Raw genomic sequence first — 27,454 nt, 5'->3', positions numbered from 1 at the left:
TGGGTCATGCCTGAGTCAGATTTTTAAGAAGGATGTACAGGAAAGAGGAGAGATATTGCATGCTCCTGTCTTCCCGAAGTCTGCTTGAAATGAATTGCATTGCTCTGTTTGCTTTTGGATAGCATCGACTGTGCTGGGATATTAAAGCTCCGAAACTCTGACATCGAGCTGCGCAAGGGGGAGACGGACATCGGTCGGAAGAACACGCGTGTGCGGCTGGTGTTCAGGGTTCATATCCCGCAGGCCAATGGCAGGACCCTCTCCTTGCAAGTAGCCTCCAACCCCATCGAGTGCTGTAAGTAGGAGCAAACATCCTTCTCTTGCGGGGTATTGTGCCGCCGCACACGCAGTCTTTGTCCACCGACATGCTGTACGTTGGTTTTGCTTTACCTGTCCGGTTGGTGAACCTTAATCTGCTTTCCAAAAGCACGTGGTTTATACTGAAGACAAAATACCCGCGTCTTAGAAAAAAATGTGTAGCTTTGTGCGTTGATTTCAATAGGAAAGAACGCACTTAAAACAAGAGTGCACTTAAACTAACAGCTGGCCTGGAAGGGACAGGACTTCTGTTTTTTGGTGACTCCCTATCATACAGGTAACTGCTGTAGGAGTTTTGGAAAACAGCTACCGTGTCCTATTCGCTCTCTGTCTCCCCATCATAAAGCAAAAACCAGCAAACAAAACCCCAACCCGATTGATGAGGAGCTAGCGGTATACTAGAGCTGACACACTGGCACAATCTGCCTGCGGCTTCAGAAAACCTCCAGAAACCAGGTTTCCGCACTGGGGTCTCTTTGATTGAAGAGACTGCTTTTTATCAGATACACTGGGACACCCTCCAAAGACATCTATATCATTCTTGCTCTGTAAGCCTTGTCATCCTCCCACACACAAAACAAAACCTGCTTGCTTTGTGTAGCTTTAAGACCGTAGCGTAAGTGGTGGAAATTGAATTTCAGTCTAACTCCCAATGCTAATTTGGTCGTCTGGATGGAGTGAAACAGTTTTTTAAGGTTTTGTTGGATTCCACAAAGTGGATCTTTCTGATGCAGACAGGGTAGGGAGTAACTTAACATCTGGCGGGGATGTGGGGGGTGAGCTCTGGGGGTGGGAAGCAGAGGGGATGGGGAGGACGCCTTGACCATCCCTAGCTCCACGCATGCTGGAGGGTCTTGTTTGTGCTTGTGCCTGCATCTTTGCTGGGCTGGAGTCCCACACAACGTGTCTGGCAGGTCCTGGAGCGTGTCAGCATTTGATCTCTTGGAGGCATAGTGCTTTTTCAGGGACTGTTAACAGAGAGGCTGCAGCAAAGAGCATCCCTGCATTCCTTTTGCGAAAGCAGTGGCATTGGTGACAGACTTTCAGACCAGTGCCAGCGCTCCATCCTTTCGCCTAGGGTAGTACCGCTGCCGCTCTGGTAGTCTGAGCCTGCAGGAGAGGCAGAAGTTGTAGGAAAGGGTAGTGCTGTTAGACTGACAGTGATAGCTTCTCTCCTCCACTGTCATTCATTTAAATAAACAAATGAGCGTTGGCAGTGGGAAGGGAGTTACATTAAGATAAGCCTATGTTATTTATGAAGAATAGCAGAGCCTTCTTACCTATGGCAGGTAGACTGGCATAAAGCCCTGTCTTCTGTCCAGGATATGTATGAGATGAATAATTTTGCCTTTGTTTCTTATTCAAGGGCAAGTTCTAGGCTAACATGCAAAGCAAAAAATGTGAGGAGTTATGGTTTCATCCTGCTTCTGTTGAAGCTGATGAGAGCTTTTCAGTTGCTATACAGCAGGATAAGGCACAATTTGAATACATCCTGAACTGGTCTGAGCAAAAGTGCCAGGCTCAGGAAGGCACTAAATATGAAGCCAATTGGATTTGTATCAGTGAACTGCAGTTTTGAGGGTTGTGTAATGAGCAAAAGCATGGTACATGCCTCCTGAAAGGAGCGGAAAACAGGAGAAAAAATAAGTGCTAGTGTTATTTCCAGTGCAGAATGTGGAATAAGCTGGTGTCAGAAGCTTCCTGCATCTCTTAGTGCATGTGACACCAGGAGGAACCGTGTAATCTGGATAGAATGTCACGTCATCCCTTGAAGCGCAGCCATGCTTGCTCCGTGTCCCAGTTGGGGGGGAATAAAATATGTGCCACAAGAGTACCGGATTCCATTTGCATGGATCCACGTGTGCTTTGGCACCCAGGTGCTGGTGGAAATACGCTCTCTAAACCGTGAGCTTCAGCTGGATCGCGAGGCCCGTGGCTGCTGCTGCTGCAGGACAGTTTGCAGAATTGGCAGTACAGTGTATAGTGACTGAAACACATTTTGGGCATGGATGGTCGTGGTGTCATGTGTGCCTTCTAAACACACGGCATATATGTTATAGATAACATGAGAGAATTATTTAAAATAAATGAATTTCAATAAAAATATACTTTGTGATACAGTACAGATCAAGCTGACTTTTAAAACAGCTTGTTCTTTGTGAGCCTTTTGAATCTGTACTGCAATGTTTGATAACCCTATTGTTTACGATCAAGGCGCTTGAAAACCAGCCGTGTTTCCTGCAAACCTTCTGACCTTTCTTTGTTTCTATATCAAACTCAGCTTATCTTACGAGGGTAAGCATTAAGTTACTTACTAATGTGGTATTTACTTATTTTTGTGTGTATGTGTGTGTTTGTGGTTGCCTTTTTTTTTTTTTTTTTTTTTATCTTTATAACTCTCCAGCTCAGAGATCTGCCCAAGAACTGCCTCTGGTGGAGAAGCAAAGTACTGACAGCTTTCCTGTTATTGGAGGGAAAAAAATGATACTGACTGGCCATAACTTTCTGCAAGACTCCAAAGTCATCTTTGTGGAGAAAGCACCAGGTATGTCTTTTCAATCTAGACTCCGGTCTGCCTTTTTTCCCCTGTTTCAAAATCTCTGCCAAATGATGAAAGCATAAATACGGTAATGACATTTTCTTCTGCCCGTAATATGTTTTCCGTGTCACTGCGCAAAGCTGTGAAAGTGATCTGAGCCATGCCTAATGCTGAGGTTTCACACTATGGCGGGTGTCGTTACAGGTAGACAATAGATATTGAAGGTCAGCGTTTGGCATTTGTTTTTGTAGCAAACCATGGCTGTACCGGGTAGGACCTGTGAAAGGTGTTCGAAGCCTCCAGTGGCATGTCCCTGTAAAACCTGCAAGATGGTGCATCTCGTTAAAACTTTACTGTAATTTGTGGAAGAGGGAGCAGTGCTGCTGGTGGTATGTGTGCGCACCTGTGTCTCCTTCTGGGGCAGTTGAGACCGGTAGCACTTACAAGCTGCTGGCTGAGGAGGACTTGCAGCGTTCATTTGAAGGACGTGTTTCTGGTTTACCTTGAGGGCTGGGGGAGGACTGAACACGACTGGCCCCCTCACCTGGTGCTGCTTCTGCAGTGCATTGGTGGTGGGACTGGTCCTCCTGGGGAAGGGTCCCGAGCCAGGCTGAAGCAGGGCAAGCAGCGTGGGGTGGGAGCCGAGGCCGGAGCAGGAGGTGTCTGCGGGAGCGGTGGGTCACAGGGTGACAACGCACAACACGCGTGAATGCCCCCGCGGGAGAAGGCGGAGGGAGCGGAGCTGTGAGTCAAAGTCAGGCTCTGAAACGAGATCGTGAAGGCTAGTTTTGAGCCTTGTTTTGGAAAGGGTTTCCGTGGCGCTGGCACAAGCCATGGATTCCTCAGCTGCTGGCTGAAAACCCCCCTCCCTGAACTTTAAACAGTCTTGGGCGCTCCTCAGGCTGCCAGCACCAGCTTTGACACTGCACACGTTTAACCCTCCATGTCCACAGAGTTCCCGCACCATTATCCTGCCCGTGGCCCGTGCCAGTGGCGTGGGAAGCCGGGCCACGGGAGGGGATGGTGAGGCAAGCAGGGGAGGCTCTGGAGGCGAAGACATCTGAGTCTTTGAGCTCAGCAGGCTTAGGGGAAGAGCAGAAGAGTTCCCTGAAGTTCCCCGGCAGAGTCGTGGGTTGGTGAGGTTTAAGTCACCAAAAGCGTGCGTGGCGTGGAGGTAACGCCCCAGCTCCTCGGCGAGAGCCGGTCTGCGCCGTTCCTGTGACCCCCCACGTTGTGGTTGGGCTGTGGCCGTGAGATGAGCAGAACACCCTTTCTGTTTCCTAAGAAAGTGGTATTGCAATTAAAAAAACCTGAACTCTGCTCTTTGTGTAGCATGAGGGGAGGGCAGAACGTGACTGTCTACTTTAAACTTCCTTTGCTGCACAGAAGTGTGACATGTCAGGAGCAAAGTCCTCGATCTGTCTCATTACAGCAAGGAAAGCATGTTAAAGGGTGCTTTCCTTCATACTTATTTTCTCTCCTCTTCCTTCACTGAGTTGGACAAATTTTGAAGTATCACATCCCAAGGGATTACGATGGTGATGCTACTCACCCACCAGCAGGTACCACAGTGTGGATTTGGACACTGTCTCCCTTATCAAAAAGTACACCAAAAGCAAGATGTTCATTGTATAGCCTTAAATTGCAGAAATGCAAACTGGGGCCAGCCTTGTATTTCTTACCCAGACAGATACCTCCCTCGAGCAAAAGGAATTCGAGGCTGCACAAAGACAGCATATAATAGAAGATAATTTATACGAGCAACATTTTTTAAACCATTGTGGGAGATGAAGGAGTGTACTGCTGCACCCTGGGTGTGCTGATGAGGAGGAAAATGATCCAAAGGCCTTCCTGTCACCCTGAAAAGCTCTTGGGGTGAACTCCTTGGGCGCATGGGTTGGCAGGATGGAGCAGTGCAGGGGTGTCTCTTCTACGTGAAAGCACCACCGGAGATCCCCCTGCACTCTTCCCCCTGGCATGGAGTCAGGGGCAATTCTGCAGGAGCCAGTCAGTGAGCTGCTACCGTTGAAGAGTAATCAAGATCATTAAGTCAGTATTGAAGGATCTAATCTGAAACTGTCCTGCCTGGTTTTAGTAGTCTCATGGTAGGTTTGTCGTGGCTGCAGGGCAGTACTGCCTGGTGGAGGTACACTGCAGGGTCCGAGCCTTTAAGGTCGAGAGCGTTCGGCACCTCCGGGAGCTGCAGTCGTGTCACTACGAATGGCGCACAAAAAGCAAAGTTGCCGGCTGATCCGGGCTGAGCAATTTCTCGGGCTTCTGTCACAAGTTGTGCGCTACGTTGCCTAACACAGCTCGATGCATTGGAAACCAACAAGCGCGATGCATCGTTGTCTTAGCGGCAGACTGCTCCGGCTCAATTTTTGAGCAGTCGCTGTATTTAATGTCAAATGAACAAGCGTTACCAGCCTTCACTTTTGTAAATCAGCACGTGGTGTTTCTTTCCCTTTCAGCTCTTGCACGTCTGTGAAAGTAGGTCAAGAGAGGGAACACCAGCATAGTTTCTCTTTCTCTTAGCAAGCTGGTTATGAACTTTTGTGATTAGACATTCATTAGTTTTGCTGCTGTTACTGCTTTTGTTTTTGAATTCAAAATGTTAATCACGTTCCTAGTGGGTAGCAGCCAAACACAGCTATTACAAAGCAATAGATCACAGGAATCATTGCACTTATAAAGAGAACGTATCTTTTATATAAAATCTAAATACTATACTACATGGGCTCATGTCTTCAGTCCTCGCTTGGGCAGAGTCCCCAAGCTGGGAGGCAGTCTCCAGGAGCTCATCTAATTCATGCTAGTCTGCATACTTAATTGGTTAATGCAAGGAGTTTGAGAACACTTTTTGTTTGCCTTTTTTTTTTTTTTTTTTCCCCTTCTGTCTGAATAATTTCTTTAAGTCTGCCGAGTGCATTGTGGTCCGCTGAATGTTTTTCCAAGCATGAGTCCCAAGCTCTCTGTCTTCAGGGCTAGCCCTCAGCTGTTGTAGTCTCTGGAGGAATGGCATTATCCTGGCCTCCTTGCGTGGGGAGTCTGTCTGAGCAGTGACTCATACAAGAGGGAATCCCTGAAGAATGATCAAATCAATCCTTCAGCTGGGGAGGCAGCCGCTTGGTGCTTTGAGCTTAACCCCTTACTGGCTGCTTTTCAGCCGGAGAGCAGACGAAACAGAGCAAAACATACTCTGCAGCCCTGCGACTCTGCATCTCACAGAGGAGGAATGAGGTAGCCGAGGGATGAAGGAGCATGGGAGGAGCGCTGGGAGGACCTCCTCTGAAAGGAGAGCCCCTCACGGTGTGGTCCAGCGCTTAGGCAGAAGGCACCCCTTTGGCTAAATAATAAGTCTGTTCAGAAGTGGACTAAAAGTTGCTCAAGCCTTTTACAGTACCATAAAAAAGTTCTCATGTGTTGAAATGAGTCCTTATTTTACAGGATTTTGGTCAATGTTTTATTGCTTGCACATCGGACCATATTTTCCAGTGATGAACGATGGTATAAAACGACCGTCCAAGAAAGCTAGCGGTAGTAAAAATGTGAATGTTGAATGTGCTTTGAGAGGTTCACTCTTTTAAATTCAGAATTTCCATAGACTGGGGAGTCCCACAATGACTTTGTCTCTTACAAATTACACTAATAATTGCTTTTTCTTATCTTCTTTCACTTTCTGTCTGTCTTTGTAGTCATGCTTTTCTCTTCCTGAGTTTCAAAAGGGTCTTGTGAGTCTGCATGTCATGGTTGTTTGGTGCTACGTTTAGGATGTCCGATACCAGTCTGTTTTTCATCAGAAGAATTAGTACTTTCTAAAATATTAAAAAATCTGCAGCTTCTTACTGGCAAGGGCTCTTGATGTCTGTATGCTGGTATTTGCTGTGGAGGCAAGGTGTGCATTTTAGTTACAAAAGTAGATTAAATGAAGTTGATGTTTGTTAGCTATGGGAGTTGGTGTTTGGCTAGAAGGGACAAAATGTTTCCTGTCTCACACACACATCTGCAAGAGCAGGGATCGTGATCTGGAATTATGATAAAAGGCACTGATTTATTTACTTATCTTTTTAAAACTTTTTATTTCATTTCTAGATTATAAAGGTAGCAGGCAACAAAAATCTTGAGGGAAGTTCAGAAAATGCAGATGTGTTTGGAGAGTATGTTTTGAGGACTATATATCTGTCAGCTACCTTTTTTTGCTAATGGCTTCTGCAAACACTGTGTATTTGTTTTGAAAGCTAGTTTTTTGAAGGTAACGTGAGTTACTGAACACAAAGCAGCACAAAAGCCTGACAGAAATGACCAGACTACTGGCTCCTAGTATATCAGATTATGATTAGTGATCTATAAAACGGAGTGTAGTGGAAAAATCCTAGTTTCTCTTCACTCAGCTCACAAAATGTTTCCTGTAACTGACGAGTGAAAGCTCACAGATGAGACACAAAGCCGATATCCCAAGCACCAAAGCACAGGAGAGTTGTGGGTATGTCTTCCTGGTACGCTGTAGGACATTGTAGAGTTGCCCGGGATATTTCAGGATTTAGAAGGAGTCTCGTGCTGAGATCTGAAAGAGTTAATCTACCCCGAAAATCACTCCTTGCTCAAAAGTTGCTCCTTGCTCCTGTAGCTAGAATGGTTTTGGCACTGGAACTAGCTCAAGTATTTCTGGACTTCATGGATTTGGCCAAGTCTAGACATACCTAAGAGATCAGGTTAAACTGACTGAAATCTTCATTATTAGCAAGTTGTGATCTATGGGAAGAAATGCATATTTGGTGTATTATTATTAATTATCATTCAGTTGAGTTTCCACTAGTTAAGTTAGAGCTCCAAACTCATTTCTTTGGTTTTGTGCTTAGTGACCAGAGCTCAAGGCAAGAGTTTTAAAGAGCGAAAAGGCAGAAATGTAACACCCAACTTCACTACAGGATTAGTTTCTCAAATAACACTGACTTTGAAATTCTGATTCCGGGCTGTTAATGTTGAGGGCCATTTTGTCCTGGTCAAAGGCCCGTGTTTGAGCTTCCTTGTGACAAATGCCCCTCCCTGAAGATGCATCACTGTCTTTGATGGATGTTAATAGAGTTCACAATTTGTAACGCTGTATCTATGAGTAACTCCAGGCTTAGTGACTTCAATGGTTTTGAACATGTTGTTAATTACTCAGCCTTCACATCAACAGTGATCCTAGCACCTACACAGTCTGTAACCTAATTGCATAATATCCTCAGCTATTGTACCCAGAGCCTTTGAAACTCAAGTTCCTGAAAGACAGAGAAATAAACAGCACCTAAGCAACATTTCCTGCAGGGATTTTTCTCTTTTTGAATATTTTCAAACAATTTCAGATTTAGTAGCTGCTTCAAATTGTTCATTCTGCTGTTGTTTTTATTTTATTAAATGGATTTTTCTGTCAAAACTCTTCCTCTTCCCTGCTGGAACAGGTTTTGCCCTTAGAACATGAAGGTGCTGACGTGGCATGGTAATAGTTGTACTAGAGCAGATGAAAGATAGCTGGGTGAAATCACCAAGTTTATGTTTGGTGTATATGCCAAAGGAAATCACGCTTTACTGTAAGTATTTCAGATGGGAGAACTTACAGTTTGCCTCCCGTTAGACATGTGGTCAAGCTTGGTCAGCCGAGTGTTTGCACAAAGTAAATGCAATATGGAAAAGAAAGAAGCTGGATGAATTTAAGTGTCCACTCAAGCATTTCACAGTTTTTTTGTTCCTCTCAAATTTCACTGTCTTTGGCCAAGATTAGAATGAAATCAGTTGCTGCTTTAAGGTATGTCAGTCTGAGAAATTCAGTTCTGTTTCCCATATGTTGTGTGAGCAAAAATTACCTTGTTGTATGGCAGGTAACTCAAGTGCAGTATTTTAGCTTCAGGAGGACTTACTAAAAGTTCTGGAAAATGATATGTTGGGGAAACATTTGAGTGGCATGTGGATGGAACGGATGCGTTGGGGAAGCACGTGGGCCTTTTGATTTGACTCAGCTACACTTTGGAGCTCAGGGTTTGGAGTCTGTTTTGACGTGATGTGATGTGATGATGTGATATGATGTGATGGGGAGACGGGTGACCTGAGTCTTGGCAGAGCTCCATTTGGTAAGAGATCTTACATTCTCGGAGATCTTTCCATTGCTCTTTCCATTGCCAGTAGCAGTCACAGTTTGGGGGGCAACTAGCCAAAAAGGGGTCAAGTTTCACACCGGTAATCATACTGTAGCTCACATAATAAATAAGCAAGTGACAAAACTCCCTTTCCCCCTCTAGTCAGACGGACAGATACTACATAATTTTGTCTTTATCTGTCTGTTTATCCAAGTTCAGGACACACGTTCCAATTGGCAGTGAGTGGTTGCACGCTGACTCATGCGCAGTGAGGTTAAAAATTCTGGAAACTAGATAAACTGGAAACTTCAAAGGCATACAAGTTGGGAGCACAGAGTTCATGTGAAGGTCACTTGAACCTATTTCCTAGAGATATATTGATAGCTGAAGGGGTTTCTGGCTGCTGCCCAGAAATAAGTATCCTTGGGCAAATAGTGTCATCAAATGGTGGAGTCATTTGATGGTGGAACCCTTTCACACGCACGCAGGAGCAGTGATGTAGCTTGTAGGAAATGTCAGCACGTTTCAGTTTTTCCTGGCTGTTTAGTCTAGGGAATGGCAAAGACAGAGCGGGACAGCAGCCATACACATGAGATGGTGTCAGCAGCAAGAAGCCTCATCCAGGGTGTTGCTCTCACAGTGAAGAACGAGTTCAATCAATCACAGATACTTACTGTGGACAACAGAGAAATAAGGAATAACCATATGGTGTCTAGTTAAAAGTCACTTGTCTGAGTAATCCTGTAAATTTTTAATTATAGAAACTGTGACTGCATGCTTGAAGTTTATTCTTTCATGTCTTTGCCAGACTAAGTGGCTTCAAGCAGCTGTATCTGTGCAATCAAGGCTTTGTCTCTGAACTTTTGTAACTAGCACAAGATTTCAGATAGTTTTTACTGTTGCTGTTCCAGTAGGACCCTCTGTCCAAACACACAGAAATTCACAGCCCTTACCAGAAAGCTGAGAGTCTATTGAAGCAATCAGTGCCTAAAGACAGTAGAGGGAAGAAGTGTGGTGGGCTGACCTGGGCTGGCTGCCAGGTACCCACCAAGCCGCTCTCTCACTCCCCCTCCTCGACAGGACAGCGGGGAGAAAATAAGATGAAAAAGCTCATAGGTCAAGATAAAGACAGGGAGCTTGCTTACCAGTTACCGTCAGAGGCAAAACAGATTCCACTTGGGGAAAATAATTTATTGCCAGTTAAAAATAGAGTAGGGTAGTGAGAAACAAAGGCAAAACTAAAAATCACCTTTACCCCCTCATCCCTTCCCAAGTTCAACTTCAGTCCTTCATTCCTGACTTCTACCTCCTCCCCCTGAGTGGTGCAGGGGGATGGGGAATGGGGGCTGTGGGCAGTCCACAACTGCCCCAGCGTGAGTCCTCTCCACAGCCCCATCACTACCAAAACCTTGCCACATAAAGCAATACAAGGGGATACCTCCAAAGTACTTGGGTTTTGGAGGGATCGTCTACATCTTTTGCAAAAGCACAACTCATCGCCATCTGTTACTTCCCTGACATCCTGAAGAGTTGGTTCATGTCTCAGGTGGGCATCACAGGAAAAGTGGGGAGACCTGAGGGAAGAGCAGCATGTTCCTTTCAGGTCTGTTGAGGGAGTAAGATTACACCTTCAAGAGCAATGTGGAAGAGAGTACAATGACATTTAAGAGAGGAGCAGAGAGAAAAGACATTTTCAAGGTGTACCTTGTTGCAGGGAAGCTGACGTCAAGGCAGAGAATCAGAGGCGAGGAGGACGGACCTCTAAGATTGAGCCCGACCTTCTTGGACAAGAGAAACAAGAAAAGGGACATGGCGAGGGACAAGGAGATGGAAAAAATAAAAATGCCATTCAAAAGCTTACTGTTTATACTCTGCTAAAAAGTCATGAGGAGTTACCATAATGGGATGTCTCTGGAAGATGAGAAGTTGTGGCCGTATAGGTAGAATGAAAAGTTTGTGTCTAAAAAAATAATCAAGAAGGAAGAATTGAAAGCATTTGAATCAAACTTACATCTTAAGATGAGAAAGAAGCAGGAGTAGCTCTAGTACAGGTGGTGGTGTTGGCATCAAGCACAGAAGCAGAGGAAAAGAATTGTTCATGGAAGGAAAATTTGGAACTTGGTTTAAACTGGCTGCGAGGTTTGTTACTCCAGTAGTCTCTGAGAAAATATGAGACAGATTAGACTGAAGTAGATGGACCAGGAATATTTTACTCAGTTTCAGCTGCGAAGTCACAGGTTTAGCCTACTAGAGTTCCCCAGAGGAGAGTAAAATTGTGAAGACAAGGAGATGACACGAATGTAACCAAAGACAGAGTGAAGTATTGTCATGACTGCTGGTGGGTGGCTGTGCTGGGTGTGCTTGGTTTGACCCGCCTGCTCTAGAGAGATTTTGCAGGGATGTCAAGCTCCAGCTTTACTTGGAAGTTGAGTGTCTTAGACCTGGAATTACTGAGTTATTAAATAAAACCGTCAGACCAACAGTAATTTGCATAGGGGGAGGTGCCAGAGAGCACAAATTGCATAACCAGCTTCCATTCTGCCGAAAATAGGATCTAGCAGGTCATTCCAATGGTTTTGGCTCAAAATGAACCCTGATCAGTCAGTTGTCAGCACAGTGCCTCCTTTTAATTACCTGGACTAAAATTACAGTTCGTTTGCAAACACTTGAACTCAGAATAATTAAGTCTGTTAGACATACTGTGGTAAAAGCAGCTAAAACGGCTCACCATTTACGCAAAGTGAGTCCCTCAGCTTTTGGCTTGCCCAGCTGAGCAACTAGAGAGGAAGCGCATGTCTGGCACAGATGCCAAAGTACTGTAAGATACAGTTTGTACTGGATTTTATCACCTGGTGGCTGCCTGGCTTTTTTATTGTTAATTTAAGGTAAAAAAGAGGGGAAAAGTAACTTGAGAGCATCGTATGCATGACAGACACACCTAAGTCTACGTAATATTCAGCTCAATACTGCAAAAATGTATAGCTGAAGGAATGGACAAAATCCCTATGCTGCAAAAATGCTTATGAGGACACACAAACAAATGTAGCAGCTTTGATGTGGAAATACAAGTAGGTCAGTTATGCGTGAACCCTGCTGCGCAGGGACTGATGCATGCCAGAAGACATGCCAGGGACGGGGAACAAAGCTATGGGGGAAGTCTCTGTAGCAGGACGGTAGGCTGTGAGGAGGGCAGAAGAACAGCTGGGGGTCTTCCTGGCAAGGAAGAGGGAAATGAAGTAGGTGAAAATCAGACCAGCCGTGTGGTCTCATAGCAAAAGTAGTGGAAGAGCAAAGGGGAGATCAAGGTGGCTGGAGAGGCAGATGGGGCGGTCGAAAGAAAGGTCCTGGCCACTTACATTGCGGATAGTTATTCTCTGCTCCCTCTGCATTTCTGAATGTTTTCTTGCTGTCCTCCTGCCCCATCTTCTGCGTCCATCCCACGGCAGCCTGCTTGGCTGGCGTTGGTTCATCCTTAGAGCCTGTCTCTTGTAAATGTCTTTAAAACGTACACCGGTGTGCAAACACAAGGATAGACTCCCACCCACCCACAGGTTACTGAGCTTGCTGGTGTCCGGCTGGGGAAATGCTGTTCACAGCAAGACACCTGCAAGACCAGCCTAGAAAAGTGCCCCGGCTCCTTGTGGCATCCCCAGATCCGAAAGGCTGCTGCCTCTGGAGCAAAATGCGGCACTGGTACACCCACGCCAATGCACATCCAGCGGCAGGTGAGACAGTGCCAGTGGGTCGTGCCCAGGACTGGCGTGGTGAGTTCTCTCCAAGCCACAGAGCCGCCTCGTTGCCAGCCCAGGCACAGACCTGGCCCAACCTGCCCTTTGCCTGGAAGCTGATAGCATCTCTGCACAAAACTGGGTGACTCTTTAAGTCTGAATGACAAGACTTTGCCTCAGACTTCATCCTCTTCTCTGGCTGGAAACCCATCCTTTCCTTCCAGACGTGTTCACAGATCAGTCGTCTCAGCACCGTGAGTGTACTTCCCAGGGAAAAGGGGTTGGGGTGCAAATTGAGAGCTTGCAAATCCTTCACTCCTAAGGGATTTGAATATGCATAAACAGGGCTGAATAGGAAGGTAGACGACCTTTGCAGAGCACCTCAAAATTACACTGTATAATCATTCTGCATTGCATCTGTGCACTGCCTGTTGTCGACATGTTAAAGTAATCTGGGATGTAATATAGGCATTATTGTTTAGGGTAATCCCACAATACATTAATCAAGTAGTGGATTCCTTTGAGAGGGTAGAGCTAGTCTCACCATCTTACTCACAATATATGAATGTAAATAGAGATTTACAGCCCAACCAGTGCAGTCAAACTCTGTTGAGCTGCAGGCTGGAAGAGTGTAAAATGTACACCGTGTACAGGCAGTGAAATCCTAGATAACGTCTATTCTTCTCGTATCTCAAGTGAACGCAGGACTACTAAAGAATATAGACTGTTTTAACCTCCTGTAGTAAAGTGAAATCACTTAAATATATCTGAATGCTCCCATTATGCCCGTTTCATAGAGGCAAGGTTTAAGTGGTTGCCAGATGTTATACCCTCCTGAGTTTCCAGGCTTGGGGTTTTTTTGGTACTGTATATTCTTTCCCCTTTCTGCCATCCATCGGTCTGTAATGAAAGTTGCGCTGGTGGTTTGACTGTTGTGAGCTTGCAAAGCCCTGGCACTACACTTGCAGTTCCCTGGGGTACGAAGGTAAACCCAGCCCTGGAAACCCTGGGGGATCTGTCCTGGCGGGCAGCAAGGTGGGGAAGACGGTAGAAAAATTTCTTTGGAAAGTCTCCACAGCTCTTTGTGTTACTCTTCCATGAAGAAAATCCATATGTTGTGGTCTGCTAGGCTCTATGTGTGAATAAGTAATGCTGCTAGATTTACACAGCTACTTTTTAGCGCTGCTTCTGTGTTAAAACAGGCCTCTACAGTGCCTTTTTATGTGGAAATCTTGTAGCTGGGTGTGGTGGGGAAGCCGTTCAGTGACTCATACTGCAGGGAATTCCCTGATGAATTAGGGTATTTTTACTTCTGGACTTGTGCGCAGTTTCCTTTAACGCTGGAGTGAGCGGCTGATAAGAGCAGACTACAAAGGCCCATTCACCCTTCAGCCGCCGCCTGTTAAAACGGGGTGTTTATGCTTTGCAAAGCTGAAAATCCACCCCGCATCACCCTGGTAGGTTCGCAGTATTTTCATCATTAGCAATCCCAGGTGCTCCGAGTGTCACAGCGCCGAAACAAAAAAAAAAAAAAAAAAAAAAAAAAAAAAAGACTGAAGCGGCTGGTGGCGAAGTCCACCCGAAGCAGGGGTGGTTATAAATAACAGCGACCGGTCTGTAAATGTCAGGCTTCCTGACAAAACCCGGTGTCTTCAGCTGGCGACGGCGCTGATGGCCACCTGTCAGTGCAAGCGCCGAGCCCGGGCGCAGTCGGGGAGCCTGCGCCAAACGGGGGGTTTCTCGCTCCCCCGGCACTGCCGGGCTCCCGCGTTGCCTCTTCGGAGGAGGAGGAGGAGGAGGGATTCGAGGGTCCTTCTTCCAGCCCTTGGCACGGGTCCCCAGGTGAAGCCTTGGCTTTGACGGGTCAACTGCTGCTGCTGGCTCCGGGGGAGCGGGGCGCTCCGCCAGGGACTCCGCAGGGCTTTTGCCTGCGGTTCCGTGCGCGGATGTTTTGTTTTTATTTCCCTTTTGTTAAAAAAAACCCCAACCAAACACTAAATAAAACAAACCCAATATAATACCTTGACACAACTTTTTAGCTATATAAAGAGATGTCTTTGTGTTCGAAATATTGCGCTATAAATCTTAAAAACGCCAAAACAAAGCCAGGCATTTGGTTTGGAGAAGACACTTCTTATTACTTGGTAAAAGTAAATAGCGAAATGAAAGGGAATGAAATAAGACCTTTGGAAAAGCCTTTTTCTCCCTTTTCGTCCCTGCCTCCTCCTCTCCTTCCTCTGCTGCCTCCGTCTCCCCCCCTCCCCGTATAACAACTGCCCATTTGGGTACGGTAATTCCAGAGAGTAAACTTTAACGGGAATGCCTGAAATGTGTCTGCTTCAGCTTTGTGTTATGTCTGTAATTTGAATTATTTGCATTTTGGAAAGGTATAAATTGCTCTGGTGTACTTTGGTTGGCCGGCGGCCAGGAGGGAGTTGCCTCGGGCCCCGAACCAGGCGGGCTGCTGCAGATGTGGCAGGCGTACAATGGAAACTTTTGTGGTCGAGCAGCCCTCGCTCCTCCAGCACACGCTGACGGGAGGCGGCATCCCGCCTGCTCGCCAAGGTCCCCGGCGTACGGGCACTGGGGGCAAAACCGTTTTCTCCAGCGTAGGCAGATTGTCTTGATGCTTCGGGCTCCCACAAACTGTTCCGCAGACATTATTCCTTTCTCTCTCTCTCTTTCTCTCTCTTTTTTTTTTTTTTTTTTAATTTCAGCTGAACTGTATAAACCTGCAAAACATGTTTACTGTAAGAGGTTGACGTAGTGGTCTAAGGTTTCCCTCCTGGAGCTGGTCCCAGTCCGTGGGCGTTGAGATTTCCCTCTTGGTTCACCAGACGTAATATGAGGAATTGTCTTTTTTTTTTTTTTTTTTTTTTCAGTCTCTTGCTCCATAACAACTTTTCCTCCCTGTGTTTTTGTTAAACGAAATGTCACTAGCTGTTAATGAGTTGTCTATTCCCTACTTTTTCCCTCTCTTCCCTTTCCCCTCAGTCGCTGAGCAGCGATGGTCTGGACAGTCTCAAGGGAATTTCTTGGAGCGAAACCCGTATTGTTCTTATTAGCTTCCAAAGACGAGCCACGGCTCTGGATTTTTATTTTCCTAATAGTTTAGATTACAGCATTTAAAATATTTCTGAACAAACTCTCTTTGTCATCATAAAAATTTCAAAAGCGCATAAAGGCAGTGCCGCGTGAAGTAATTGAAAGATTAGCTAGAGATGGAGTCGTTTTGAATTTTACTGAAGTATCGGCAGGAAATAAAAAACAGAAACCTGAATCAGATCATTCGTCTTGCAAAGCAGAAATTAAACATAGCAAAAAACCTGAACTTCTGGTAATCCATTTACAAAGGCAAATTGAACACATGTTAACTACTAGTCTGGATGTCTGTAGATTTAAAAAAAAAAAAAAATGCCAACAAACCCCTTACAAAGCAGAAGTTCCTAGACCTTGCAAAACGTGTGATAGTGTCAGTGTTGTGTTACTTTTACAACTGATTGAGTTAATTGGGGGGGACGCGAAAGGCTACGGGGGCTCTATGGGGAGGGGGTGGGAGCTAAAGGAGGCTGCTCCCAGACGAGGGATGTGTCCTGGCTTGCTGAATTTTGGTCAGGTTTTTTCTACTGACAGCTCGGGGGAAGCATCTGTTGGATAAATTGTGAAGTGATTGCCCGTCCTCCCGAGAAGTCTGCTTCAATTCTGGCGCTCTCAAAAGGCATCGTTAAGGAGACTCGAGCACGGTCTGGCTGCTCCTTCTCTCCCCCCAGCCAAACGTGGCAGTACCAATTTAAGGGATTCCTTTTCCAGCATCACAATTTAAAATGTAGGAAGAAACTAAGGGTAGATCTGCTAATTGTTTCCTACAGAAAGACCTGCCAAATCCACTCTGCTATTTGTGCTGCAGCTTTCACGTTGCACTTCTTTCCATACGTTAAAAAGAAAGGGGTTTTGGACGTTAAAGCAATCGCCGGGGCTAGTCCCTCAGCAGCATTCCTTTCACAGTAGGACAGCTGTACACAAAAATATTATTTACAGACATTTGTAATAAATCAGGCCGTTCTAAATGCGTCACCTCCATCCTGGCCATGAAAGTGAAGAGAGAAGAAAAAGTGCATTCACTCTTTTACCTTGCCGAGAGCTGTTTTTCTAAGGCAGGCCCACGTCTATGTGATGAAGTTCAAAATAACTAATATTTGCATTTGCATGTCCCGATGCTGCAATAAATATACAAAAGAGATGACATAAAGTCTCATTTTCCCTTTCATTCCAGTGACATCTGACAATAGTGGGACTCATGAAGCTGCATGTGTCCCCGCTGCCCAACTTAGACAGCAGTCTGCTTGTGGCCTTCCGTACACATTTGTGTTTTTCTAGGCCTGCAGAATGGAAACCTTACGTTTTGTATTATTTTTCTAATATCTTTGCTGTTGAGTTTTGAAGCCACAAGGAAGAAAAAAAAAAAAACCCCTGTTATTGACCAGTGACTTCTGTATCAGTGAGGCGCAGGAAAAATGACCTGACAGAACCAATTTCTTCCAAAAGATGGGTCCCCAGAAAAAGTGATAGCTGTGGCTTAAATCTATGTTTGCTTGAAAACAGAAATACAGTAAATTAGGAGGACCCAACACACCACTAGAAGCAGCTCCAGAAAACTGTAGGTAGGACCACTGTAGCTGAGCTAAACCAACTTTAAAATGGAGTCAAAAGCTGTGTTTCCCAGCCTATGGCCTTGCCTTTTGATCCAAGCAGCAGAATTATGACAAGCCAGACTAGGAGTATACTAAAATGAAATACTGCATGGCTGAGGAGCTTCCTTAATACTGCTTGGTTTGTTTTGTTTAATATTAATGTTGAATATGACTTACTGCATAGGTAGTGATCAAAAGGCCTCACAGGTAGCAGTATTTTTGTCTGAAAGTTTGGCAAGCTAAGGTGTAGAACAGTTGCATATTTTGTCCAAGCTAGTGGCAGGATAAACTCCTGGTGGCTTTCCCCCATCGCAGTATCATGCGCTCTGGATTGTGGTTCCCCCTTCAAAAAAGCTAAGTGGACCCCCGTCACGGGTTACCCGCGTGGCCTCCTGGTTGGTTGGGCAACGTGTTTTGAGAGCTGGTTTTCATATATGCAGTGCCCCTTCAAAGAGATTTTTTTGCAAAAGTCATTCTTTTGTAGGCTTGGGAGAGGAAAAAAGGACGGAACTAGATGTCTTTTTCTTTTGTCTTTTAGATGGTCACCATGTGTGGGAAATGGAAGCCAAAACCGACAAAGAAATGTGCAAGCCAGTAAGTCTGCCTTAAATATTTTAACATCAAGATGAAAAATATATATTGCCTTCTCCAGCACTGTTACTAAAGAGGGATTTCCAAGGCTTTGGCACCGTGTCTCCCCAGTGAAACAGAACAAGTACCTAGGCCTCCCCTCCTGGAAATCTTCCTTTAATGGGAGCATGGGGTAAAAAGCCTTCGTTGGAAGCTATCCCGAAAGTAGGAGAGACCATTTGGAAAATATTTTTTCATTGTCCAGGATGGGCCAGCCCTGTCTGCTCATCTTCTGTCTTGCCGGGTCAGTTCTTCCCTCTGCTCCCAAAGCAATTTCTGATCATTTTCCTTGGCTTTCGTCTACCTTCAGCAGAAGAAATGTGAGTCCCCTCACAGGAGATCAGCCCCAGGGTCAGAGAAGCGTGGCTCCCTCGGCCATGACTATAAGTGGGAAATATGGCCACTATTCCACCTCTGCAGGAATATGCAAGAGTTTGTTAGCTGCAAACCTGCTGGAGACATGCAGGCAAACAATTTAAAGACCTCAGCTGAATGCAGGCCAAATGCTAAGACAAGCATTCCCTTTTATTCTTTCAAAAAGTGCCAAGGGACGTTTTGATGGTCATAGCAGATTTCACTGTGCGTTTGTGTAAGCTGATGCCCTAGCAGCTAAGTCGTTCCTTAGCCCCGTGCTGGAGCATTTGGTTTCTGACAGTGGAAGATCATCTACATGCTCTCCAGCCCTTCTTCCTGTAGCACTAGATGTTCTTGCAACATCTCCCATCCACAGAAATTAGCATGGTTAAACCCTCCTGAGTGAAGAACATTTCACTGTGGAAAATGGAAGTATTTGAATAATCATATGCCTGTCCTAATTCTCCTTTCAAAGGAAGTTGTGTTAGGGTGAGATATACTGGGGATGACCTGCCAGCCAAGCGGTTGTGCTTGCTCCTGCTGAGTTAGAGACCACGATTTGATTGTGGTCCCAAGATTCTTGTCAGAGGCAGGAGGGATAGAGCCTTGTGGTATCGTATTTGCTGTCCAAAGGGAAGAGGTGAAGGCTAGTGATTGTGTAAAGACCTGAGCCGTGCTAAAATCGTATTTCCCTACTTCTGGAGTCCTTGGCACGGATACTGGGGGCGGCCAGAGGCCATCCCTGCCCACGAAGCCCACCAGTTTCCCTGCAGAGAACATGTTCCTCCTTGTGAGCCCAGGTGCCTCCTTCTCGGGGTTAACATGTGAATGCCATTGTACAGCTCGACTGCCTTTGTCATGCCTTGACTTTCTGATTTGTTGCTTTTGCAGAATTCGTTGGTGGTTGAGATACCACCTTTCCGCAATCAGAGAATTACCAGCCCTGTTCAGGTCAACTTCTATGTCTGCAACGGAAAGAGAAAGAGAAGCCAGTACCAGCTTTTCACCTATCTTCCTGCTAATGGTAACAAAATATATTCCTTATCTCTGCTAGTAAAAATGAGAGATAATGATGATTACTTAGAAAGATACATGGCTCTGATAATTCTTTAGTAACCTGAGTAATTTGGAGGTATACCTGGCGCTATAAAATGAGAGTGAGAATCAAACCTTAAGAGCTGCCTTTCTGCTGCCCACACAAGAGATTTTCTCTGCAGGTTATTTTCTTTTATACTGGTGGCAGAGACTTGTTGGAACAAGGATTTTTTCTGCCTTTGGGAGCACAAACTCACGTGTAGCCACAAATTGTGAACGCTCTGAGCTCTCTGCTAAGTTGCTGTCAACCCTCGGTCTGATTTTGCGGCCCCAGAGGGTACATTGCATTTGAACAATACTTCTGAATTCGCACCACAGCATTGCAAGCGTGCTGGGCTCTGAGCTGGAGGTGGTGTGGGGATTCTCCTTCCAGTCATCCTGCACCTCGCTGTCTCGCACGGGGTGAAAATAGCGCTCCAGGCTGATGCTGCTCTTGGGTAGCGATGAAAAGCACAATGTGGACGGAGATCAGAGTTCTCCATAAAAAATGCTTCATGTATAGGAAATGTTCACAAACACGTGTTCCAGCTTTTTTGGAAGCTTATATTGGTGCCTGTGAAGTGACAATAAAGTCACTCATGCTAGATGAATTCCAAGCAGGCTTGTTTGAAGATTTTAATAGCAAGTCAATTTAGATTAATTTTTTTTTTTTATTTGAAATGGCTCTTTTTCGGAGAACACTTTTTTGGGGAAAGTAGGAAAAAAGGGTGGTTGTTTTCTTGTTGTTGTTTTGGAAGGAAGAGGAATTAGAAAAATGATTAGGTTAATGCTTTTTCATAGACTTTCCAAGTGAATATAGTCCTTCTGAGGGAAATTCCCACAAAGCAATACTTGAGTCATGTCACATGACTTGAAGAGACCTGCCAACTTTTTGCAGGTGAAATCCCATAAAATACACATTTGGAATTTCACCCAGTTAGCGTGCATGCACTCCAGACTTCTATCAGGACTTTAATTTAAAGTAAAAGTACAGGAAACCTGACATGGGCAACTGACAGCTTATTGCGTATGTGCTGCGTAGCTATGCTTCACTGAATCAGCCTACTTATGCAAACTTCATCCGTAGTGGGTATGTCTATGTATATTTAAAGACTGTTCATCTCTTTAATTGGAAAGAAAAAGAGTTGTTATTCTCTTGCACAACACTTTTCAGCAACAAAACTCTGTTGTAGAGGCCAACAGGTATTGCCTCGCCACCCAAGTTACCCTCATAAGTATTTCAAATACATGCCTGTTGTTAACTGCTGTTTATTAAGCAGCATCTTTTCTCTCCAGCATTTACATAGGCCATTTTTTACCATTTTATTCTAAACCATGGGAATAGTATTCACTGCTGCAAAGTTGGTTTATGCTACCACCGTTCTGAGGTTGAAACATTTGATGTTTCATTTGATGTGAAGAGATGGGAATATTTACCTAGTGACAGGCAACAGAGAACCAGCCTAGGCTTTATTCTGCAAAGACATCTTTAATTATGGTAATTGTTGAAAACATTGGGAATCTTGTTTAGTCTGCTGTACTGATTTAAATTCATGTGAAATCTTTTCGTTTCAATGTAGGGAAACCTGAAAGAAAAAATGTAATACCAGAGTAGGGTAAAGGGAAGCAGGTATTCATAGTAAATATGCCTTCCCCCCATTCCCGTTTGGTTCTCCACTCACGTTCTCTTAATATATATGTGTATGTGCATATAGGTAATTGAAAACCATCTTGCGTTCTTTGCAAACTCTCATAACAGTGGTAAGAGTGAATGTGCTTCTGCAATCGTCAGAATTAATAGGATAGTATGTTTTTATTATGCCTGTGTTTTAGCTGTAAGGTTTTGCCCTTACGTTGCTGGTGGCTGTTTCCATCGTGCCTTTCAAAGATATACGATCACCTTGACTACATATTCAGAAACCATGCACAAAGACTGAATCAGTCGTTTATGCTGCTGTATTTCTAGGAGTCATTTTAGGATGTTCTACTTTATTTGATTTCAGTCACAACATTCTTTTAATGTTTCAAGACATGGCAGAAAACCAAAGTTTAGCTCATGAAGAAAAAAAATTTGAGTCAACAACCACTGTGTGATCAGTGTAAAAAAATGTAAAGGAGATAAGCACTATTTTGGTCCAGGTAGCACTTTGTCTCTTGTTTAAACAAATCTCCTGAACATAGAAGGTGTAGGTTTTTGACAAGCAAATGTCAGAGTGTAAGATGTGGTTTTACACAAATCAGATGGTATCCTGTAAGCTTCTTCTCCTGCTGTGCTTTAGGACTAGTCAAAATGCTAACACTTCAGTGCCTACCATAATTTTGCAGGTATTCCTGCGTGAGGGATCTTTTAAAAGCTGCATAACGCACATTAGACATAGATTTTACAGCCCAGCTGGACTGTGCCAAAGCAAAATACCGTGTACGGATTAAAGCCTAAATATTGCGTGATCCCACTGGCCATGCTCGTGGGGTGGGTGTGGGCACGTGCAGACGGTGCAACCAGTGGGAGAGCCATGGACTTGCTCTGCGGTTCCCACCCCAACCGCAGAGCAATAGGGTTTTTTTTTTCCTGTAGCTCCTGTTTCTCCTCATTCCCTAGGGGAAAACAGCCAGTGGATCCAGGGACACGTGGCCTCACTCATCCCACCTCCCGTGGATGGTCCTATAGCGTCTCCATGGAGTACAGCTCTGTGACATACAGCCAGCACAAGCTGCCCTCTCCAGCAGAGTGTTACGGTTTCGCCGCCGTAAGGCTTCTCCCGTGCTGCGGAGATATGGCAGGATTGTACTTTTCCTCTGCGTTAGCTCAAGTGTTTTGCAGAGCAGGGACTTGCTTGGTGAAGATGAGTTCCTGCCTCAGAAAGAAAAAAAAAATGCTGTAAAAATGAAAATCTTACTGCTCTGTAAATGAAAAGTTTAAATAACAAAACAAAACAGAAAGTAGAGGCTTCACAAATGAGAGCCAAGGTCTGGAAAATGGGCTTGCTTAAGTCTTTGGCTTGGGACAGACCATAAACCTAAGTACTCATAATCCACTTTTAATTGAAATTTTGATTTACTGTTCTGCTGAATTTGAGCAATCCCCGAATCCTGTATTAGCCTATATTGTACAGAAATGACTGTAATGTCATTTTTTTTTAGTATTGCTTCAATATTACGCATCGCTGAGCAATTGCATATCAGTTTTTTCCCAGAGCCTGCAGTCTGTAGGCTCTTGAGACTCCTCCCCAGACATGCCTGGCGCAGAAATATAAGTAGTTTCCATACCATTCTGGCACAGGTGAATTCCCGCAGCTCGTATGGTAAGTACTAATACATTTTGCATTGCCACATCCCATCAGAATGTGAGGAGGAAGGCGCAGGACCGGACGCTGCGGTCAGGAGTCTGAGCACAGCACAATCAGCAGGTGCTTGGATATTCGGCTTTTAAAGTCCCTCCACTGCCGTAGCTCTGTGCAGGCATGCTCTGCGGCTCCGTTATGTGCAGCAGAACATTTCGGAAAACGTTGGTGAACCCCGCATTTGTGAACCCTACCCTCTAGAAAAACGCTTGGTTTTCATTTCTGTTTATGACCGCGTATCATTTTGCTTCGATGAATTTATTATACCATTGGCCCAAATATGCATTTCAAACAGGAGGAATGGTCTTCTGAAATCACTAGGTGTAAGCGGTAGCATTTGAGATGTAAACTAATCTGGAGAGGCTGAAGAAGCACACAAGCAACCAGACATGTATGCTGTGGTTCCAAATCCTTGCTTTCATCTGCTAAGAAAGCTGAAGGAGTTCTCCAGCTCAGACGACTTTAAACAACTCACTGAATGATAAGGGTTAGATCTCTGTTTATTCAGATTTCTTTTATGTAGGTACATCAAAATAGAGGAAACGTTTTCAAGAACTTATTTTTCGCAGATAGGAGCGAATGCTCTCTATGATTTCTGTTATCTAATGAATATTGATATAAAGAATGGTGAACATAGAAAAGTTTTTCTTTGAACTTTATTTAGACAAGTAGTGATATTTGACTAAGCAAAACCAGGCTAGTTTGTCTAGGAAATATTTAATAAGATGGAAAAAGGAAAGTTGATGTGTTTCTTTTACTGGAATGAAAAATACGCTTTTGCAAAGAGTTGATGATAAAGTATTTCCGGTTTCTGTTTCTGTCAGGCTTCTTAATTGTCAAAGCATTATTAAAAAATCGTTTCACTACTTCTAGTATTTATTAAAATGGTGTTGATATGCCGGCCAACTTTTCTTTTGAGACGCGTTTCACCACCCGTAGGGCCGGATTTCCAAGTGCACAGCCTTCGCTCGCAGAGCCAGCTTTTCTGCAGTCTCTTTGCCTCCCTGCAGGCACCTGCACAAGCCCCCGGGGTGCCGAGCTCCTCTGAAAACCTGGCCACGTAGGCAAGTGACTTGCCGGGGACGGAGGCCCTTTGAATCTGCGGGTACGGAGCTGTGCTGAGAGCGTGCCTGCGGTGACTAGATGTGCCTCAGTGTTGCTGTTTTCAGCCCAGCGGCGTGAAAGCGAAGCTCTTGGTGTGCTGCTGAAAAGGGCGAGCGGTGCCCACTGCGCATTGCTTTCAGCATCCTCCTGACTTCCTGCCTCTGCTCTAAAATTATCTCCTGCCCGCCCTACAGATGAGTACAATCAGCAGTTTTCTAGTGATTGCGTTGAGCAGCCGTGCCTCTGTTTCACCTCGGCTCCTCCGCCCACAGCTCACTTTCTAAGTTAAAAGACGACACCGGCCGCCTTAGCAGACAGCAATAAAACGAGGATGCAAAGCGTTGCCGCTCCGATGTGACACAGAGCACGGCTTTTGCCGATCACCTCTCGAGCGTTTGTTGAATTTTCATGCTCGAGGCTGGCGAAAACTATTAGCCTAGCCACGCCTGCAAAACGGTGGTAATTTGGGGGCGGTTGGGGGAAGCGGGGCCAAATTCAGTGCCTGGGTTGTGAAAGGATCCTAACGGTGCAACGTGACCGCGGCAGTGCCACGGCGGGCAGTGCCTCGGCGGAGCCTTGCGGCCGGCCTGGGGAGCCGGAGGAAGGGGCATGGAGGTCAGTAGGAATGCCTTAACGCCCAGGCCAGCCTTAGGTCAGTGCCACGTTCCCGGGGCCGTGTGCGAGGGGACCGAGCCTGGCTGAGCCAAGCCTGAAGCCTCGGACCTGCTGGAAGTGTTTCCATCCAGCCCAGGGAGCAGCCGGGCTGCCAAAAAGCCTGCGCAGATCAGGGCAGGGCAACAGGAGGGACGGGGAGGGGGGAAGGTTGGCCCCAAGGTATTTTTTTTTATTTTAGGTGAAAATACAGATCGCGATTGCTCATTTTTACACTCTGCGCTGTTACAGTTTATATAATTTTGGCTGCTAGGTGGCTGGTTGTTAACTTTTGACACTTAATGGAGTAACAAAAAGCAGGCGAGATTTTGTCGGAGCCTTGTTTCCATTTAAGAGGATCACAAAACTCATCATCGCCGGGCGCATCAGCCCCTCCGCTCCCTTCCAGCAGCCACGTGAGGTCTGCGGAGGAGCCACACATTACGCTCATCAGCGTTACGCCCTCGGGTGCTTTTGCTCCCAGTTGCTGGGTCCCCACTGGAGCTGCCCACACTTCATCCAGGTGACATCCCATTTCGGCTGTCGGCCGGAACCTGGCCAGCCGCATCCAACCTGCAGATGCAGTCGTCTTGATCTTTAGAGGCTAAACTGCCTCACTGTGTGGTGCTCCATCTTCGTCTGGAAGGCCAAGAAGGAACATCACCTGTGGGATGTCCCTGCGACAGGCAGGAGTGGACAAGCGCTATATAGAAGCCCCTGACTGTGTCTGACCAGCAGGCTCTGTCGCAGCAGCAATGATCACTCATAATCGTTAACTTCCAGCACGTAAAGTTGTCTTTTGGCCATACCTCCCTTTTCAGATATTCCCCTTCAGACGACAAAACCCAGCCTGTGGTTTCGGTCACTGAACCCCTCTGCATGAGCATTTCGAGGACTCCTTTCCTTACTTGCCAGTGATTTCACATGCATATGTTAGCAAGTGTGGGGCTTTAGGATCTTCCAATTAGCTTAAAAGCCAAAAGGTAGAACTTGCATGAGGGAGAACGGGGTTTAGAATTACATGGGCTGGATTACAGGAGACGCTTATTTTTGTTCTCCTCAAGTGGCTGATCACCATAATTAATCTAGCCCAGTGATTGATCCTAAAGGGGACGCGGCGGTGGCTGCTAGAGGTGGAACGCACGGGTGAGGATGTGTTTTGCTGGCTGTGGGAGGGACGGCATCCATCTCTAAAGACAAAAACCACGTCGGAGCCGAGATGGCCGAGGTCGGCCGGCTCCAAAGCCCTCTCTGGAGAGGGCAGATCCGGGGGTAGGACTGGCGCAGTGAGGATGCCCTCCTGCCAGCCCATCCCCACAGGACTGCCAGGGATGAGGAGCATGGGGCTGCCCCCCACGCTGCTGCCTTGCGGGACCTCTGCCCGCAGCCCCCGCTTTCCTATTCTCCTCCGCTCGTCGAGAGAGCAGGAGTAAGGTCGGTGCCGGTGGTGTCGTGTTATGCCGCATCGTCAGAAAAGACCCTCACCCCAGTGAATTTTACCGCGTCTGACAGAAATGACGTGGAAAGCCTTGGCCGGTGCAGCCCGGGCGTTGGGCGCAGTTATTAAACCTCCAGCTCAAGGCGGCGGTGGAGCTGGGTACCACGCCATGGGAGCAGCAGTAGAGCAGCCCGAGCAGGCATACCACAGGACTCGATTTGTCCTTTTCAACTTTGTAGGATTTAATAAGGTGTTACGATGGAAAATGAATTATGCCTTTTAAGAATCTTCCCCTTTTCTTTTGAAAGAAAGCTAATACTTATCTTCTGTACTAACACAACCCAAATGCCCTCCACTTACCTTGCACTCCTCCCCACCCGGTTTAACAGCGTATGCACCAAGCTACCATATATAATCTTCTGTCTCATAAATATGCATTGAATAACCTAATAGTTTAACAGCTGTTGAAAAGCATTTAGTAAATTAGTTAGCTGGAAAGCACTTTCTAATCAGATAATGGCACTGTTCGAGATTACAGGCTGAGATGTATGCGCAAGGCTTCCATCTACCTGGAGGCTATTCTTGTATAAAACTGTACGTATGCATCTGATCCCATAAAAATACATACACATAAACCCAAAGAGAGCAGGCAGGCATGTGTTAGAGGTAGCCCTTCTGATGAGCAGTACCAGTAGGAGTGTACTAGCAAGAGAGCGTGAGTGAGTTCAGATACTTGCGTAGATAAAAGCTGCAGTCACACGTGTGCTGCCTACAGCTTCTTGATCTCGTGAGGCTCCCTTTGTTTCTGAGTCACCGTGCTCTGGTTTTATTAACTAAAAAGCAAAGGCTTGATAGGAGCTTGACCTTTACAAAAAGTTTTGCTTGAGTTGGTGCCTAGGGAAAAATACCCAGTTCACGGACGGCATCTGCAAAGACCCCTGTAGTGACTGTCTCACAAGATCCCTGGGTTTGAGTGCCTGTCCCTTGTCACTGAGATTGCCACTGCTGCAGATACGTTGGCAGGACGTTTCAGAAAGTTTTGCTCAGCCACTGCTGCCCTGGTGTTACAAAACAGGGGGATTATAATTTCTGAGGGCAGCCAGCCCGTTGCCTCTCCCCAACACCACACTGACTCCATGAGCTCCTCGCTCCGCTCAAGCCTGCTGGATGCAGACGATGCTGCCACGGTGGCCAGGATTTTGTCTTTGCGTGAATCCACAGTGGCTAAGCTGTACGTGGAGATGCGTCCACATCCCTAACCGTGTCTCCGGTCAGCCAGCGGCAGAGCGGCGGCAGCAGTTGGGATGACCTGCGCCAGCATCTTCTGAAAGAAGGTCTGCTTTGCGGTGCGGAGGGTGTGCTGCCTGGCTCAAAACTGACTGACGGGCGAGGATTTCGAAGGCACAAACGGCATTTCAGAGCTCAGCTCAGTAATGGGGATTTAGCCACCTAACTCCTCAACCCTCTTTG

At 45.9% G+C, this 27,454-nt stretch overlaps 1 protein-coding gene across 6 annotated transcripts in view; it reads left to right on the top strand.

The window, feature by feature from the left end:
• Window positions 1–27,454, top strand: part of NFATC1 (nuclear factor of activated T cells 1) — a 115,149-nt gene that overhangs the window by 48,741 nt on the left and 38,954 nt on the right. For 5 of the 6 annotated variants that reach the window (XM_052802463.1, XM_052802300.1, XM_052802133.1 and 2 more), the window contains exons 5-8: window positions 123–295; window positions 2,723–2,863; window positions 17,931–17,986; window positions 19,268–19,400. In XM_052802463.1, coding sequence (XP_052658423.1) covers window positions 123–295; window positions 2,723–2,863; window positions 17,931–17,986; window positions 19,268–19,400 — 503 coding nt within the window. Of the gene's footprint in view, window positions 1–122; window positions 296–2,722; window positions 2,864–17,930; window positions 17,987–19,267; window positions 19,401–22,049; window positions 23,593–27,454 lie in introns of those variants that run through there. The other variant, XM_052802550.1, reaches the window with a different exon arrangement.

Source organism: Harpia harpyja, chromosome 1 (assembly GCF_026419915.1).
Source record: "Harpia harpyja isolate bHarHar1 chromosome 1, bHarHar1 primary haplotype, whole genome shotgun sequence".
Lineage (NCBI taxonomy): Eukaryota > Metazoa > Chordata > Aves > Accipitriformes > Accipitridae > Harpia > Harpia harpyja.
The sequence above is the reverse complement of the archived record's forward strand: the minus strand, read 5'-3'. Positions and strand labels throughout refer to the sequence as shown.